The 18,755-nt window shown below is 41.3% G+C and overlaps 1 protein-coding gene across 2 annotated transcripts in view; it reads right to left on the reverse strand.

Annotated features, from left to right (window-relative positions):
• Positions 1-18,755, reverse strand: part of DGKI (diacylglycerol kinase iota) — a 308,979-nt gene that overhangs the window by 175,019 nt on the left and 115,205 nt on the right. For both annotated transcript variants that reach the window (XM_048499948.1, XM_048499947.1), the window contains exon 2: positions 2,574-2,682. In XM_048499948.1, coding sequence (XP_048355905.1) covers positions 2,574-2,682 — 109 coding nt within the window. The remainder of the gene's footprint in view (positions 1-2,573; positions 2,683-18,755) is intronic.

The raw sequence follows: 18,755 nt of genomic DNA on the forward strand, positions 1-18,755 counted from the left end.
CCTATGTACATATTTTTGCCATCAAGTCACAGTTGACTCAGGGCAACCCCATCAGGTTTTCAAAGCAAAGAACACTCAGAAGTGTTTTGCTACTGTCTGCCTCTGCATCACACCCCAGTATTTCTTTGAGGTCTCCCATTCAAACAGGGCTGAGGCTGAGGCAGTAAACCTCCACCGGCATAATTTATGCCGGTGGAGGCTCGGGGACTGCTCACACGGTAGCATGTGAGCAGTCCCAACTCCCTCCCCAGCCGGAGAAGCAGCTCTGCACGCAGCTGACTCTCCTTCCATCCCATCACCACACCTCTTCATTCAGTGTCACTGTGGAGGGCTGGAGGGACCCACCCACGCTGCCCTCCGACTCCTGGAGGTCAGAGGGCAGCGTGGGTGGGTCTCTGCTGCCCTCCATGGCGATGCTGAACGAAGAGGTGAGGAGAGACTCGGGGGAAAGCAACGTCTTCCCGCCAGTGCTGTTCGCACAGCGCCGGCGGGAAGACACTGCTTTGGAAAAACCTCGCTCGGGCAGCATGGTTTGAAAGCGGCACCTTCACGCTGCTCGGGGGTGGTAAGGCCGGCACTGCTGCGATGCAGCAATGCTGGCCATGAGAACCCCTCCCCAGGGACGCAGTTTTTAGCATCCCTGCGGAGCTGTATTCTGCCCATGTGGAAACAGCATGAGAGTCTGTGACTGGTCCAAGGTCACCCAGCAAGCTTCTGTGACAGAGTGAGGATTCAAATCTGGGTTTACCAGATCTTAGTCTGACTCTTTAACCACTACCCAATGCAGGCACTCTTCTATTATTTTAATGTAATTATTAGTCTTTCAATATTAATTCCAGACTTCTTCACTAGAGAGAGGTAAAGACACAGGAGCACTAAAACTTGCATTTAATATGATGAATCTTGAGAATTGATATACACCATTTCTGCTTAAGAAACAAAGAATCTGTCACATTTGTCCAGAGAAAACTCCTAATACAGCAGCTGTGTAACCCCTTACATGAAGACCAATCAAAATAAAACACATTTTGCAAGCTTTCAAGTGTCAACAAAGTTCTGGTATGTTCCCAAAGTACTCTTAATAGTCCCTCTGCTCATTGAATACAATGCCTCCTGGACGTGACGCACACAGAAAGACCTCAGAAGCAAAGTCTAAAGTTTCTCCACATGCACAGAAAACCCACTTTTCTTGCTTTTTAACATCCTCCCTGACAAAGAGCTTCAGAGAACTCAAAACTTGGAAAATGTGTTGTGTTAGTTTTACGGGGCTTAATAAAAAGTATTATATGGTTGCTTTAAAAAGAGGAAGAAAGGAACTGAGACTTGGGAAGGAGACACTCAGCTGGGAAGGGCTGCCTTTGCACACTGAAGGTCCCACCTTCAATACCCAGAATTCCCCCAATCAAAAGATCTCAGGTGTGCAGATAAAAGGATGAATAGAAGTTATGGACCAATGTACAACATTATGATTAGAGCTGCACACAAGGTGATCACATTAGGATGGAAAGATAAAAAGAAATGGACAATCTCAAAATGGTTGGAATATGTTTGGGAACAAATACAGTTAGAAATTTTTGAGATGATGTCAAAAATATGTTATGGCAAGAAAAACTAAGAGACATTATGAAGATTTGGTTAATTTTTGAGAAATGGATGAGAGGAGCCGGATTTAACGAAGAAAAATGGGAACAAAGGATACGAAGAATGAACTTTCTGCTGCTTGCTGGAACAAAAAGAAAAAGAAGGGAGGGGGAGGGGGGTTGGGAGAAAAGGGGAAAATGTATAGTCTGATTAAAAGCATAGCATGTATCTGTTATGTAACTATACTATACAATAAAAAAATTTTTAAAAAGATTTCAGGTGTCAGACATTGGAAAAGATTCTTCTGTAGCTGCTGCTACCACCCAGAATAAACAATACTGGACATCAGGAGACCAATGACTGGACTCATACCAAAGCGCTTCCATATGTCCATAAGAACCCGTTTGCTAATCAAACTGTGCCATAATAGGGTGGTATACTGTAACATAAGGTGAAGGAAGTTTTCTAATTTTTTGTAATCCCTTGTCCTTTATTCTATGCATTATGGTGCATTACTGTATTTTTTACAAATGTAATCCAATCCACCTTGAGTCTGAGCAAGAAAAGGAGATGATAAATGAAGGAAATGAAGTTTCAAACAATGATGAATCAGCAGGGAAAAAGCAAAGGAATAAAGTGTGTGTGTTTTTTAATCCTTCAAGAGAAATAATGCACAACTCCTGAAGAATTAGAGTACTGCACCTAACAAAGGATATTTTCATCATGTGCATAAGGATTAATTACACATAAATGAACCATGCAAGTAGGAGCTGTAGATTTTTGTAGAAGACATGGTCACCTGGAGAAAGTGGGCATTTTGGAAGGCGGAGTTTATGGCATTGTACCTCACTGAAGTCCCTCCTCTCCCCAAACCTCACCCTTCTTAGGCTCCTCCTCCCAAAACTCCAGGTATTTCCCAACTCGGAGCTGGCAATCTTACACATTAGGTACATCACAGGATTGGTCACCCAGGGTTATAGAGAAACACCTACACTCCATTCCAGTGCCATTCTTGGCTCCTTGGTTGGCCCATTGGAGATGGCATTGTTGAGATTTTGAACGGGAGCCAAATGTTGAAGACCAGACCGGGAGATTGCTTTCCTGAAAGAGAAGAAAAAGAAATCTAAAATGGCTGAAAATCATTAGCCTTTAATTAATTAATCCAAATATTTAAAAAGACTGAGGAGAGGTACATTTCACAAATGGGAGATAACCTGAAGGAAGGTGGTTATGCCTCTAATATCACATTCATTGGATCTGCAATATTCTTCATTTACATTTCAATACTATGCATGCCCACTTAGCTAAAAACCTCACTGCACTTAATGGAAATTATTTCTGAGCAAACATGCACCTAGATCAAGCAGTGTAGGGTATTCAGTGTATTATATAGCCTTGATTTTGCATGGGAGGCTATTGGAAATTACAGTCTCCACATCTTGTTTTGTGGATTATCATTGATTGATTTAATATGTTGTCTAAGGACATATCTACACAACAAAATAGTTTCACAGTTATTCCTGTTCTCCAGGGAACTCTAGGAATGGTGATATGGTGGAATGAGTGGTAGAAACAAGCACCTTTAACAAAGAATTCTCAGCCCCTTCACCAGACTTCTTAGGGGGAGCCATATTTAAACTGGTATAAACAGTTTGTAGTGAAAATATGTTCTTCATGTTGTCTTCCATAGAAAGATAACAAAAAAGATAGCTATTAAGGACCAAATGGACCTTCATAAGTATTTGGTTTCATCCTATAGTTTTCACAAGTCTTAACCAATAATAGGTTTTTTTGCTGTGTTTTGTAAAAAAAATCAGCTGAAGGATGTAAGCTATTGGGTTCCATTCTACAAATCCTACAAGTTCCATTCTATGGAGTCTACGGGTTGCATTCCAATTCACCAGTTGTACAGCAAAGTTGTTCAACTGAAATTTCAATTAAAATCATAAAGCCCAAAGATGGAAGAAGCATAATGAATCGTCACATCAGGTCCATTCCTTAAGGAAGAGTGTAATGCCTCCAAGCGAGGGGCCACAAGGAGTCAGTGTAGTGGTCAAGAGTATTGTTGAGCTTGGTCGGAAGAACCTTGGGTCCATATCCCTGCTCTTTTAGGGAACCCAGGGCCAAATTAGACAAGATAGGGACATCCTTGTATATCTCTTTATCTGTTCTCCTACCTATCAAACATAGAGCACCCAAATTAGAGGAGCTAAACCCTCATTCCACCCTACTGTTCTTTGCTTCTTTAAAGCATTTTTTTCTTCCAGCCAAGCTCACTTTGATATCACATCTGGGCTTCAAGAAAAATGCTTCAGGCACCATACTAAGGTTAGGAATGTGAGGTAAACTTTGGAGTACGGGTGTGGAAAAAAAACCTCCATTCCATTTTTCCACATGAATGGGAGACATATGAATGCCTCTGAAATGTCTAGTTTGGCCCTTCAGATAGCCTTGGGCATGCCACTGTCCTTCATGCTTCACCTCACAGCTGCAGTTAGGGTAGGTAGGTGAGCTCCTTGGAACTTGAAGGCTGGGAGAAAAAATGCAACAAATATCTGCAGCAGGGCATTGGCTCTGATTGCACAGAGTATCCCAAGTTCAATCCATGGCATCTCAAGCAAAAAGATCTGAAGCATCCATATCTGGAGAAACTTTTTTGGAGCAAACTCAGCAGTGGATAAAGGATCCATCTAGGATAGATCCTGCCCTACGTTTTCTTGAAAGCTCCCATGAAAAGGACAACCTCCTTGCATTTCTTACAAATTGCAAAAGGTATCTGTTGTGCTAAATAGCTGAAATTTGGTCATAAATCAGGGGGGGGGGGCGGTCGGTTGCATTTTAGAAGATTCTGAGGCAAAGGTAAGAACATTGTAACATTTATCAGTAAACCACATTCACACAGGGAACACTCAAATATCAGTTTTGTCCTCTTTCTTTCCAATCAAGGAAGTTTACCATACCAACACTATGACACAGAACATGCCTGACATTTCTCTTGGTCTGTCTTCTAAAATGTTACTATCAGAAATGTTTGTGCTACAAGGATCCTTTATAACATTTACAGCCTTAGCATGGGATACATCCTTTACTGGGAGATGATGGAAGTAAGAATGACATTTGAAAATTTCAACTGGCAGTGTGGTTTAGCGGCAAATGTCAGAACTTTCTGGCATTCCCCTTTGGGCCTCTTGAAAATCTTAAGAATCACCAATATATGTTCCCATTCACCAAGCTCTGATTCCTGTAACAACACAGAGAGAAATTGATTGAATTAACCTCTCCTTGTACATGCAGCTGAGGTACTTCAAAGCTGTTTCCATAGTTGATTTAATAATTATGCCTAACAGACTTGATAGAACTATCCTAATCAGTTGTTTAAATGTTTCTGTAACTATATTAAACAAATATTTCATTGTCTAGTAACAATGCTGCTACGCTGTTGACAGAGAATGTTGTTGAATATTCATTTTGCTGGCAAGCAACTGAAAATCAGTTACACCATTAAGAAACATTCTCAGATCGCGCTCCCCAGAGAAGGGCAGCCAGGAGACAATTCATATCTGAAATAGTTGCAATATGCAGAAATACCTGTCCATATAAAGGGTGACAAACATGATGAGGCAAAGCAAAAAACAAAACAAAAATGCAGCCGGTTCTGTAAGGATATCCTATTTGTATAAAAGCAGACCACTTTGTGAGAGTCGTCATTTGCAAGTCAGAGCTGATTCATAATATATGAATCAGTTCCTGGGAAGGGTCTAGGGCAGTGGTGGCAAACCTATGGCACGGGTGCCAGAGGTGGCACTCAGAGCCCTCTCTGTGGGCATGCGTGCACAGAGTTCGTCATGTGATAATAGTGTAATTATTCAGGGAGATTATTAGCAATAAACCTAAGATCTAGTTTTGGGGAAGCAGTGTTGATAACCCTGTTAAGCGCTGTTAAACCCTACTGATTTTCATGCAAAGAACTAAAGCGTGATCGTTTACCTGGGAGTAAGCTTGGTTGCTGGCAATGGGGCTTGCTTCTGAGTAAACCCTCCTAGGGTTGTGATTCACCCGTTTGAAGTGTTGCACAGTTGCTTCAAAGCAAAGCCACCGACTACCACCAAGCTTACTCACGAGTAATGCACGCCTCGGAGCCAACCATTTTTTCTATACGAAAACCTCAGTATTCAGGTTAAATTGCCATGTTGGCACTTTGCGATAAATAAGTGGGTTTTGGGTTGCAGTTTGGGCACTCGGTCTCGAAAAGGTTCGCCATCACTGGTCTAGGGTTGTCAACCTACAGATGCGCCAAAATTCCAGCTCATTTCCAGACTTATTTCCCCTGGACAAAATGGATGCTTTAGAGAGTGGGCTGTATAATATGGTACCCCACTGAGGTCCCTGTCTTCTCCATGTATCATCCCAAAATCTCCATGAGTTTCCCAACCTGGATCTGGCAATGCTACCCTCCCATCCCCCACTGGTGGCCAGAGAGAACCTAGCAAACCTAGAAGGTTCAAAGGAATATCTGAAGCGGACCTCTTGGGAGAGGTGAGCTCCTCTAGCTCCTAATTATTTGCAGCTCCAATGCCAATCATATGAATAAAACAAGTGGTGCTTGTTTTAGAAAGTGAAGCAAACTCAGCAGATGTGAGTTACGAAGAACTTCTTACCAACCGCAACCCAACATATGAACCAGTGCCCATGTATTCATTATTTTATTCAGTTTACCCCACCCTACCCTGACACAGCCAGGCTCAGATCAGCGTCCAACATACTACAATTCATAACACAGTCAATAATAATAAAATCACTTTTAATTAATATGAAATCAGTTCAATTAAAATTCTAGAATTCTGTTTCTCCTTTCCATAAAAGTATGGCACTCCCCAATATTGCCCACTATAAACTGCAGAAGGGACAGAGATGGGAGACCTAAAAATGAATGACCGGGGCCACACTTATTTGATTGTTTGTGGATCCAAAAAGAAAAGAGTATCTCAAAATTTCCAGGAGTTTCCCAACCTGGATCTGGCAACCTTACCCACCCCCACACCCCACCCAGTAGTCAGTAGCTAATACTAATCTACAACTTAAAAACAAAACACAACCAAAATTAAGAACACTAATACATTAAAATTGAACAATTAACAGCTCAGCAATAGTAAAACAAACAAACCCAAACTGGGATTGTACAAACAGGAAGGGGGAAAGGCCTTCAATTTGAATCTTGAGACAAAAGGAACATTTTTGACTGTACCAATAGAAGTGTCCAAAGTATTTCCAAAGGCAGCCCTACCAGCACACAGTCCATTGCTCTAAGTCAATCTGGATGGGATCAAGGTATGAATAACTATGGCCAAATTATACCTGCTAAGGAAGGACCCACAGTTGATGCCCCAACTGGGCTAAGGCACTATAAGTCTCAAAGGAGACCTGTGTGTCCATCTGTACTTCAGGATCAAAACATCTCCAAGCTACAAACCTGGTAGTTCCAAAAGAATGTAACCTAGGGTTGCCAACTTCCAGGTGGTGGCTTGGGATCTCCCGCAATTACAACTAATCTCCAAGCAACAGAGATCAGTTCACCTCAGCAAATGGTCACTTTGAAGGTGGACTCTATGACACTGAACCAGGGGCAGAGTGAGAGGGAACGGCGCCTAGGGCACGCATGCACCCTGTGCCCCCAACACACCCCCACCATGCCCCAGAATGTCCCCACCCCACCTTGGAACACCCATGCCCATGCACTGGCACGCGCCCGGGGCATCCCACCCCCCAGCCCATTGCATTATACCCTGTTGAAGTCCTTCCCCTCCCCTAACTTCAGCCTCTTCAGGTTCTACCCCCCAGGAAACCAGCTATTTCCCAACCTAGAGCTGGCAACCTTCATGCAACCCCACCTAGTAAAGGTTGCTCCTGTATTCCTCCAAAGGCTTTGTTACAGGCCTACAGTGCCTCAGTTTTGTTTGGACTGAGTTTCAGTTTTTCAATCTTTACCCAACCCATTACTGTCTCCAAATACCAATCCAGATCACATGTGATCTGTGTGAACATCACACAGATGCAACAATGGGTAATTTATTTTAAAAATTACACTTTATTAATCAATAATGTGCCATCAACATGCAACTGACTCATGGTGACCCCCTTTCATGGGGTGTTCCAGGTATGGGGTGTTCCAGGTATGAGAGGAGCAGAGGTGGTTTTCCATTGCCTTCCTCCATGCAGAAACACCAGTTTTCTTTGGAGGTCTCCCATCCAAGGTACTAACAGTCAATAACCCTGCTTAGTTCCAAAGCCCTGACATGTTCTGGCAAGCTGGGCTGTTCAGGCTGCTGCGGGGCTATTCAGGCAGCTAGTCATTACATTTATGTCAACAGTAAGCCTGCTACTTTATTACACCTATATAAATAAGATGGAATGTTGATGCATCCCAGTTGCCTGGTAATATTGGAAGGAAGGAATCCCACACAATTGCCGTGATTAAGATGGATTGAGTACCACCCATGCAAATGTCAGTGATCAGAACTGGGAAGAAATGCAGGCAACTCCACATCTACCCATTCCGTATGATTTCATTCTTCTAACATTATTATTTATTGTATGGCTTGTGCTTCTCATATACAGATGTTTAAAAAGCATTTATACAATCAATCTTAAAACCAATTCCTAAAAACCACTATACCAGTGGTGGCGAACCTATGGCACGGGTGCCAGAGGTGGCATTCAGACCCCTCTCTGTGGGCACGTACGCACAGAGTGTGTCATGTGAAGGGGAAGTGCTGTTAAACCCCACTGATTTGCATGGGAAGAACTAAAGCGTGATCCTTTACCTGGGAGTAAGCTCGGTTGCTGGCAATGGGGCTTGCTTCTGAGTTAAGCCTCCTAGAGTCATGATTCACCCGTTCAAAGAGTTGCACAGTTGCTTCAAAGCAAAGCAACCGACTACCACCAAGCTTTCTCCTCAGTAACGCATGCCTTGAGCCAACCGTTTTTTCTAAACTAAAACCTCAGTATTCAGGTTAAATTGCCGTGTTGTCACTTTGTGATAAATAAGTGGGTTTTGGGTTGCAATTTGGGCACTCGGTCTCAAAAAGTTTCACCATCACTGCACTACACAATATTACTCTGACAAATTCAATAAAATAAATAAAATACAATAAAATAAAATACAATAAAATACAATAATTAAAAGCATCACAGAGACAACATTGCCAGGCTGTGACCTCTAAAAAAAGACAAAGGTATTGCAGTCTCAAATCTAGGTTAATTATAAATGCAATCAGTTTTGTTGGTACGTTTAATAACTCCCAAACTTCACCCTCATAAGAATGAAGAAGGCATTCTTTTACGATGTGACTGACTGACTGTCACTGCTGCAATTGCATTCTGGGGACTGGCACATGCGCCATTTATGCAGAAAGTGTTAATGCATCTTCCATGGCCTGTGCAGAGCCTATTCTAAGATTACTGGAGCAATAAAGAAGCCAGTACAGAAGAAAATGCAATACACAAGGCTGGCGTTATATGATGCACATACTACTCAAATCTTCCAGGCAGGGAAATTTTCACTGCTGTGTCATCCGTAGGGTGCATAGCACCACACTGGTACTGGCTATAACTGACTGGTATAAGCGTTTGAGAAAAATTAATTACTCAGATTGGCTTTCTAAGATTCTAAAGCTAATTATATCCATTCCTACTTATACAATCTGGGATGCTGGCAGCAAGCACAAGGGACTGAGTATCAGGAAGAAAATAATGAATAATTAATGGGTACAAACATGGTCAACTCTACAAGCAGTATCATTGTTAAATAAAACACTGAACTGGCTGTGTTATTTGCTACAACTCATTCAAAACAATCAAATCCTGGAATGGCTTTCATTGGCATCAAATTGTCCAAACATGGTCTAATAATAAGTTATCAATGAAACCTCTCCAGCTTATAGAGTAAACATGCCTGATGAATGGCTACAGATGGTCCAGTGTCAGACACCAGATCCAGTTTCAGGTCAGGATTAAAAGAAGGTCAACCTCTGGTAACAGAACCTCATACTTTGCCTCAGCCTCCTGAAAGATGATCTAGTGATGGAGCACTTTCCAAGAGATTGCTTGGCTATATGCTTCAAAAATGATGCTTCCTAGATCTATCGAGCAAAGATTTATGGTTTTGAATTTGAGAAGTAAACAATGCTCAGCTACTGTGAAAGCTTTTTTATAAACCAGTTTCAGCCGCAAGACCTCTGGGTGAGATGGGGGTTGCATGTCAACCACAACAGCAATATCTTTCAGAGTAAAAGCTGGGATATAAAAGAATATGCCTTTATTGTTTGCATGTGAGTGCACTTTTCTGTTTAAAACCTTTTAACTGCTACACATACTCAGTTTATAAAGCAGCTTATGGGCAAAACACACACACTATAGAATACAAACTTACACCGTGCCCATTGGCTAACCCTACTTATTGCATACAAAAACCATGCACAGGGGAAAGGTGCAAGTGCTCTATTCATATTCAAAGGTGTGACAAGGTCTTGCACTTTTCTCCTTTGGGTGGTTTTTGTGTGCAATAAGTAGGGTTAGTCAATGGGCACGGTGTAAGTTTGCATTCCATAGTTTATCACATTGCCCATATATTATGTCAAAACACACACACAACAGAAGTACCTGTCGATAAATCTATGTACAGCTAAGTCAATGGAGCAGCCATACATCCATCTGTCATGATGGAAGTTTAACTTATCCTGAGCAGAAAACTTCTCCTAAAATCCAGGACTCATGTGATGCCTTCATCACAGATTACTATACGCTACAAAAACCAATTCTGCAATTTCTGTCCATACTTTGTACAACTTTGTACAACAGAAGGCCATTGCTTTCACATCCTGCATGTGAGCTCCCAAAGGTACCTGGTAGGCCACTGCAAGTAGCAGAGAGCTGGACTAGATGGACTCTGGTCTGATCCAGCTGGCTTCTTCTTATGTTCTTATGTTCTTAACTTATGCCAGATGCTTTCTGGCATAAAGTATGTGTGTCCCAGTTTGGGCGGGGGAGGGGTGGCATGGAAGCGCTAGAGTGCTCTTTCCCAGGGTTCTGTGAATTTCTGTTGATTTCTACTGACTGTGCTTGAAAACTTTATCACAGAAGGGCAGTCACATGCAAATCCTAGAATGAGAAAGAATGTGGAGTTGGGGATTGTCAGGAGTTAGAAGAAGATCTACTTCTCCTAATGATATGTGCATATGAACTGGCCACTTGGCACATTTGATCCAAAGCTGTAACTATCCTAGATCCAACCAACTAGAGAATTTCTACCCTTCCATGTTTAAATATCCACTGGAAGACATTGTCTTGTGGCCTACACCTATGCCATTTTTCTGAGCTTGAGGAACAGCTGAGCTTTTCAAAGTGCATCTAATGAAGCACTCTGCCAAGGGATGCTCAGAGTCGAAGCCCTATTCAATACAATTGCCTTTTAGAAGCCTTGTGAAAGCGTTCCTCTTCATAAAAGCAATCACTACCCCTTCTGCCTCACAATTCACACTGTTGCTCTGTTCATAACTGATTTTAAAACCTGTCTTCCTGTGGTTGTTAGCATGCTACATGAGCAGTTGCCTCAAGAAATGTATACAATATACAGAGGTGCCTGCAGCAGTCAGACACAATCACTGAAGTCTGAAATTTGAATCTGCTAAAGTTGTGGGGGAGGAAAAATGGCAAGAGGTTGAATGATGGTAAGGCTGATGGAATACTCAGAAGGAAAAGGGGGGGGAAAGAAGAAAACACTGTTCTAAAAGAAAGAATAAAGACAGTCATGTAAAACATGTGAAGTCATGTGAAGACTGCTATTAATGATCACTACTATGCAACTATGCTAAGAACATTAATTCAAACACATTTGCCAAGTAAGCATACCTTCTTCTCCAGCTCTGCCTTACCCACAAGGCAAACCTTGTTTTTCCTCATCTTACCCTGACTGTACACAGCCTTAACCCACAACTGACTCATGGCAATAGCATTAGGTTCTACCTCATGGGGATTTCAAGGCAAGAGACAAGCAGAGCTGGTTTGCCATGGGCTTCCTCTGCATGGCAGCCCCAGTCTTCCTTGGGGGTTTCCTATGCAAGTCCTGACCCTGCTTAGCTTCTAATAAACTTCAATTTATTTATACCTTTATGGGTCTCTTTTGTACCTGCACGGTAAGGAAAATCAACCTCTCCTCAGGCTCATGGTTTAGTTCGGTTATTAAAGTGCACAGAGGCTATGTGAAGATTTAAAAATGAGGAGAGGCTGTTTACCAAATACAGGTTGCCAACTGTGCATGTGCAACCGCAGAGAGCTTTGGGTTGCTCACCTCTGAGGCATTATAAACCACTGAGGTTCATTCCCTCCTCAAAATGCCTCAAGCCAGTTTCCCCCACTCCTCCAGATGGAGTGTCCCTTGGGTCAGTTCCAGTTCTCTCAGAACCCTCTCAGAACCCAGCTAATGCACAAGGTGCCTGTTGTAGGGAGATGAAGCGAAAGAGTTCATAAGCTGCTTTGAGGCCCTTTGTGGTTGAGAAAAGTGGGATATAAATCCAAACACTTCTTCTTCAAAACCTCCAGGTATTTCCCAACCTGGGGCTGGCCACCCTGTTGATAGGCAGTCCCCAAAATACTGAGACAAACACTCACCAAATTCAGGACTCCAGCACTTTTATTTGGGCCTTGGAGACTCATCTGCATTCTTTGGTGATTAACACACTCTGGTTTTAATTGATGTTGGCTACAGCATAACTTTGGCTCATCTCTTCCCTTTTTAATTAAATCTGGCTGTTGGTTTTAAATTGTACTTTTAAAGCACTGTCCCTTGCCTCAAGAGCCTTTTGTTATTGAGAAGCTACCCTTAATGATCGAAATAAAGAATTACTAAAGGGGGGAGGGGTCCCATACAACTTGAAATAAAGCAACCCAGGGTCTCCCTTAGCAATGAGAAGTGCATGAAAAGATACTGACTCATGAGTAACCAACCAAATCAAGAGGCTCATCTTACATCATTTTCATTGATCATTTGCTGTTCAGGTTGAAGAGTAACATGGATTACACTCAATAACGTCACCTGCCAATGGGTTCTCCTGTTACCACCATGAACAGCTAGGCAGTCACAACAGGAAGGTAATTACCTGGCAAACAAGACTGAAAAGGTAACCACAATGCAAAAGCAATCATCTGACAAATATGACCCAGAAGAAAATGACTGCAGAATAATACGCAGGATGCTATTGTGATATTTGTATAGGCTGAAGGTGAGGAAATATCCTGTAGCTCTCTCACATGTAGTGACCCATTACATACAATATATGAGGTCGGAGAAGGTAATACCCACCGTGTCTGCATCTGTACTGAAGGAAACCGTTTTTTAAAAAGCATGGCTGGCTCATGTTTCAGACTAAAACTGAACAGTAGGATACCTTTAGCAATTGTGCCTTTCTCCCCCTCTCTTGTAAAATCAAACAAGGCTTCAGGTTATTATTAGATCAAAGAACGCAGTCAATTTGAAAGGATAAACTGGTAACCGAACAATTGTGCTGTTGTTTTTTCCCCCGCACTCCTTCTCAGCACTCGGACTTGTAGAAATCTTCAAATGAACTCCTCAGAGTGTACAGCTGTGCCTGAATCTCTACAAACTATAAAATGGCAATTAGTCAATAGGGCCGAACTCATTAAAATATCCCCCAGGACATTAATAATACCTATTTGGAAAAAAGAAAAAAAACAGCACGCTGCTGAAATATTGTACATATTCAGTAGATTGATACCTTTTTGCTCATCATTTGACGTTCATTTATTATCCAGCCTAGACTCGTTAAACAGTTTATTGTGCCAAAATATTTTCCCTTTGGGTTAATGCTCACAAAACAGTCATCCTAAGAGAACCTAGCAATTTTTTACATGTTGACTTCCAGGATGGAATTCAGGCCCAGTTTCAGCCAGTGAATAGATTCCCAAAATCTCAAGTGAACCTGAACTGTTTTTCCCATTCTACTCAAAGCCCCCCATTTAAAAAAATGATCCCCACACCCTTGGAGTGGCCAGAGGTATGGCCAGTTTGTGGAACAATCATGACAAGCCTCTCCAAGTCGTAAGGATGTTTTCCCAAATAAGGCTTAAAACTGAGCATTCGCCACCTCCATCACTACCACCTCAGCACCACACACAAACAGGTAACATTTCCCCCAACTGATGCAATAGGCTGTTAGCCACAAAAAGCTTGGACCACAATAAATCTGTTTGTCCTGAAGATACCAATTAAAGTAGTATATTAGTGCAGCAGGAATTCAGAAACAATGGCTCATTCCGCACATGCAGAATCATGCACTTTCAAACTGCTTTCAATGCTCTTTGAAGCTGTGCGGAATGGCAAAATCCACTTGCAAACAGTTGTGAAAGTGGTTTGAAAACGCATTATTTTGCGTGTGCGGAAGGGGCCAATGAGATAAATAACTGTTGCACTACAGCTGTCCCAATTCAATAAACTTTTTAAAAATCAACTACCGTGTCTTCTTTTTTACCTAATTTGTTCAACCATATATGTGATTAATACAAACAATTAATGCTCACATTCATACAATTTTTAAAGGTCATTATTGGACACTTACCTGTTTAAGGATTGTAGACTTGTTGTATATATTTTCCGCACTGCAATTTATATAGGAGTTATTTACCTGTTGGATGTAGAAGTGTTACTTACCTGTTGGATGTACAATTATTAATGGCCTTTAAAAATTGTATGAATGTGAGTACTAATTGTTTGTATTAATCACATATATGGTTGAACAAATTATTTATTTATTTATTATCTCTACTTATAGGCCGCCTCATCCCCGAAGGGCTCGAGGCGGCTCACAGCACGGCTGTCCTTCCAAACAGCAATCAACAAAAATAGAAAATAAGACAACCAGTTTAAAACTTACACAATAATTTCGTGATTAGATAAAAAAGAAGACACGGTAGTTGATTTTTTAAAAGTTTATTGAATTCGGACAGCTGTAGTGCAACAGTTATTTATCTCATTTGTCCTGAAGATACTGCAACACTATTTTTTGTTTCGATCTGATTCAATCTGTCCACAGCTACACACGCAAGAGCGTACGGCTAAACACTGGGAAGTGAAAATCAAATCAAATGGAGCATGTCATTTCTGTTCCTAGAGCAGCGTTGTCAGTTTTGAGAAATAAACACCCATTTCAGTATATGTTATCTTACTAGGATGATTTCGCTGTGAAAGTGGATAAGATGGATTTTGTTTTTACGGAAAGCATCTCAGTTATTCCCATTATTTTTCAGACTTCTAAATAAAAAAAAGCAGGAAGCACTTATTTAAAACAAAAATGTTGACACTGTTTTGCTACTTTTTTCTTTTCTTTTCCTTGTGTGTTTCTTTCTAAAAGATAAAGCGAGGCATGCAGTCATTTGGCATCTGGGACAAAGTAAAAAGAATTCAGGGAAAAGTGCAAACCCTTTAATTAAAGATGTTTCCCTTCCTACATTTTAGACATCAACATTCTCAATACCAGCTTGCTTTGTTCTTTTCTTTTCTTAAAGTACACCATAGCCCAAGACAATCAGGTTAATTTCTACACAAATACCATGAACATAACTGCATTGAAATTATGCTCCATTGTCTCTTTCAAAAATTAATATAAATAAATCTTCTCTGAATTTTTTTATTCATCAGTCATATTGCTTCAACTATTTTCACTTAAAAAAAACTTCTAGATGTAACCTTTCTCTGATAGAGCACTGTATCCCATCTCCTTCAGCTCAGCTTTTGCCAGTTTTTCTCAACTTTCTCCCTTACTTTTCTTTTGATTGAAGTGGCCACTTCTGTACAACACAAATAAAACATCTTGAGGGTAGAAATAAAAGCATTTTGAGGAGGAATTCTGCACAGCTTTTCCCCAAAACATTTTGAAAATTTTTTATTTCAGGTCAAAATATTTTATTTAGGATCTGCTAGATCAGCAAGCTTTTTCCCCAAAAAACCAATTTGAAAACATTTCCTGCTTTCTGTATGGAGATCAGGAAACATTGTATTTTCTCCTGCTCGATTTTGAAGCTCTCACTTTCATTTCTCCACCATTTGTTGTCTGCCATTTTTTGCCACTGTTCTATGTTGTCCACCATTTGCTGAAGTGTCCTATGGACATTTTCTCATCTAGATCACAGCTGCCCACCATTTCCATCATTGCTGTGCACTAATCAGTGGTGTACCGCCTATGGAGACATGGGGCCACCCTTCCCCCCTCACAACAAACACCCTATGAGGTAGGTGGGGCTGAGAGAGCTCCCAGAAACTGTGACTAGCCCAAGGTCACCCAGCTGGCATGTGTGGGAGTGCACAGGCTAATCTGAATTCCCCAGATAAGCCTCCACAGCTCAGGCAGCAGAGCAGGGAATCAAACCCGGTTCCTCCAGATTAGAATGCACCTGCTCTTAACCACCACACCACTGCTGCTAACAGGAACCTCCATGTTTAGTGGCAGTAAACCTCTGAATACAACCACCAAGAGATGACATCAGGGGAAGTCCTCAACCTCTGTGCCCTGGTGTTGAACCACCAGAGGAACTAGCAGACCACTTTGTTAGATAGGATGCTGGACTAGATGGAGCACTGGACTGATCCAGCAGGGCTCTTCTTATGCTGTAATGAGAAAAGCTATTGTTACTCAGCTGTCACCCCAAATGTGATGTATTGGGATAATTATACCAGCCCATTTTCAGGATGGTTGTAGGGATTTCTGTGTTAAGTGCATGGAGCACTTTGAAAATGCTGAAGAAAGGCTGTTATTAGCATTAATCTATCTAAACCTCTATCAGTACTTGATATGTATAATCAACATCACAAAACCTCACTGATGAAGTGATTTTGTTCTTTATTATTTCTTCTGAGTTTTGAATTGTGATTAACAGTTACACTTCTCCACGGGAGAGTTTTTCTAGAGTTTTTAATTTTTTTAAACCTACGGGTGTCATTGCATGGTTCATCGGTTTGATCCAAACAGTCCACCCTCCGAAACAGTCAATTTTGCCCCAGGGAACTGATCTATGTAGTCCAGAGATCAATTATAATCTCAGAAGAACTCAAGGCATCTCCTGGAAGTTGGCAACCTTGGAAAAAGGGTGAGTGGCTTTCAAAGGTCACCTAGTGAATCCATGGAAAAGATCAGTTGCCAATCTCTGCATTCATAGCTTAGTTTTAGCTACAAAATTACGCCAGCACTATACTGCAGTATAATAACACTTAATTCTTGGTCACTGTTCATTTTTTCCTTGTGATATATATATAAAGATGGTTATTATTGTCTTTGTAGAATGCCAGATCAGGAGCTGGGAGATCTGGATTCAAACCACTACTCAGCCAAAACTCACTGGGTGACTTTGCAGCAGTCAGTTTCTTTCGGCTTTACCTACCGCACAGGACCGTTGTGAGGGCAAAATAGCAGGAGAACCCTGTAGCTTCCCTGGGCTCCTTGCAACAAGAAAAGAATAAAAAGACACCTAGAAAAATACATATCAATCTTATGTGCTGCTCTTCTTTCAGGATGCCCTGTGTAGTGTGCATAAGGTTACCATATTTTTTCACAACAATCCTGCAAATGAGGTTACAATGACAGATAACACCTGGGTTAAAGTTTGCCAACTTTATGGCTAAACAGGAATGTGCAGTCTTGCATTCCTAATCTAATGCTGTATCCACTACATCATCTTGCTCCTCCTTAGCCCATGCCTTTTTTTTAAACCTCTGAATGCAATTTCTGTCCATAAATTGGTATTTTTCCACCCAGCTAAGGTAGCCTATCATTATATACCAGCATTGCAAAACTCCTTTCAAAATCAGCATAGATGCCATGCATAGCTCTCTGGGTGAATGATACAAATTTGTATACATGTGTGTCAGAAACAATTAAATTCTTTGAGGCTTTCACCAGCAAAAGTTCCCCAAGCTAATATCTATCCATATAATTGAAATTTTATAATCTTTTCAGGGCACATTGCCATGACAACCACCTTTTCTTTTACAGCAACACGGTACCATTAGGGCCTGTGATCTCTGAAGAGACATTAATAAGAATTACCACAAAAGTTTCAACCCCCCCCCCCCGCCAAAAAATAAGATTATAGGCTATAAGGCTATGCCTCTCTACAGTCTCTCTAGCCTTTGAGGCCACCCAAGCCACAGACAGATTTACAGATAAAATTAGGGCCTCACAATAAGCGGGATCTTTAAATTAGGGTTCTCAAGTCCAGGTTGGAAAATTCCTGGAAAATGCAGAGTTTGGTGAGTGGAGGGATGGGAGTTTTTATACCTGGGGATTCCTCCCCAGAAGCATAGCAAGGGGGAAAAGCACCCGGTGCACAGGTGCGTCCTCTGCTCCCGTCTCGCCCTGGAATGGCCCCTCCCCACCCCAAAACCCCCATGCCATGCCCCCAGAATGCCCCCACCACACCCCTAGAATGCCCTCACCACGCCCCCATAGGGGCGCGTGCCCAATGCATTGCACATCCCCCGTCCTCTTAAAGCTACGCCTCTGTTCCTCCCCCATATGCAGAAATTCTTGTCTGCAGTGAGACTTATTTCAAAGTCTTCCATCTGATGCAAGATGGCTGGACTACTTTGTTCTGTTTTCTGCAAGCATCAAAAGAATTGTAAAAATGTTGCATAACATACCATTTTTTGTGTTAGGATTGTAAATTTTGTTTGAGAATTAGAGTTTAACTAACATGTAAGCATCGTAAATATTAAACAAGTACTCTAATATTTTGTTTACTATTATTTGAGGCTACAGAATAAATAATTTTCTTTAAAAGTTCTCATTTTAACAATTCTCATTTGTCCCCATATTACAAACATTAAACAATAACAGTTTGACTAGATGTATCATTCCCTCCAAATACTACCTTGATTTTGTTTTTACAACAAAAGGGGATAGTATATTAATTTCAATTGCTTCCAACATAGTTTGACACTAAAATTAGCATGCCACAAGAATGTAAAAATGATAGGTACAGGAAGAGTGTTCCAAAATGTGTCTTACCAGGAAGATTTTAAAGCAGTCGTACCCTGAAAAACACGCCAACAATAACATTATAAAATGAATGAAATAGATTTATTCTTCACAATGAGCACAAATTATTGTTAA

The sequence above is a fragment of the Sphaerodactylus townsendi genome, linkage group LG06, assembly GCF_021028975.2.
Source record: "Sphaerodactylus townsendi isolate TG3544 linkage group LG06, MPM_Stown_v2.3, whole genome shotgun sequence".
Classification (NCBI taxonomy): Eukaryota; Metazoa; Chordata; class Lepidosauria; order Squamata; family Sphaerodactylidae; genus Sphaerodactylus; species Sphaerodactylus townsendi.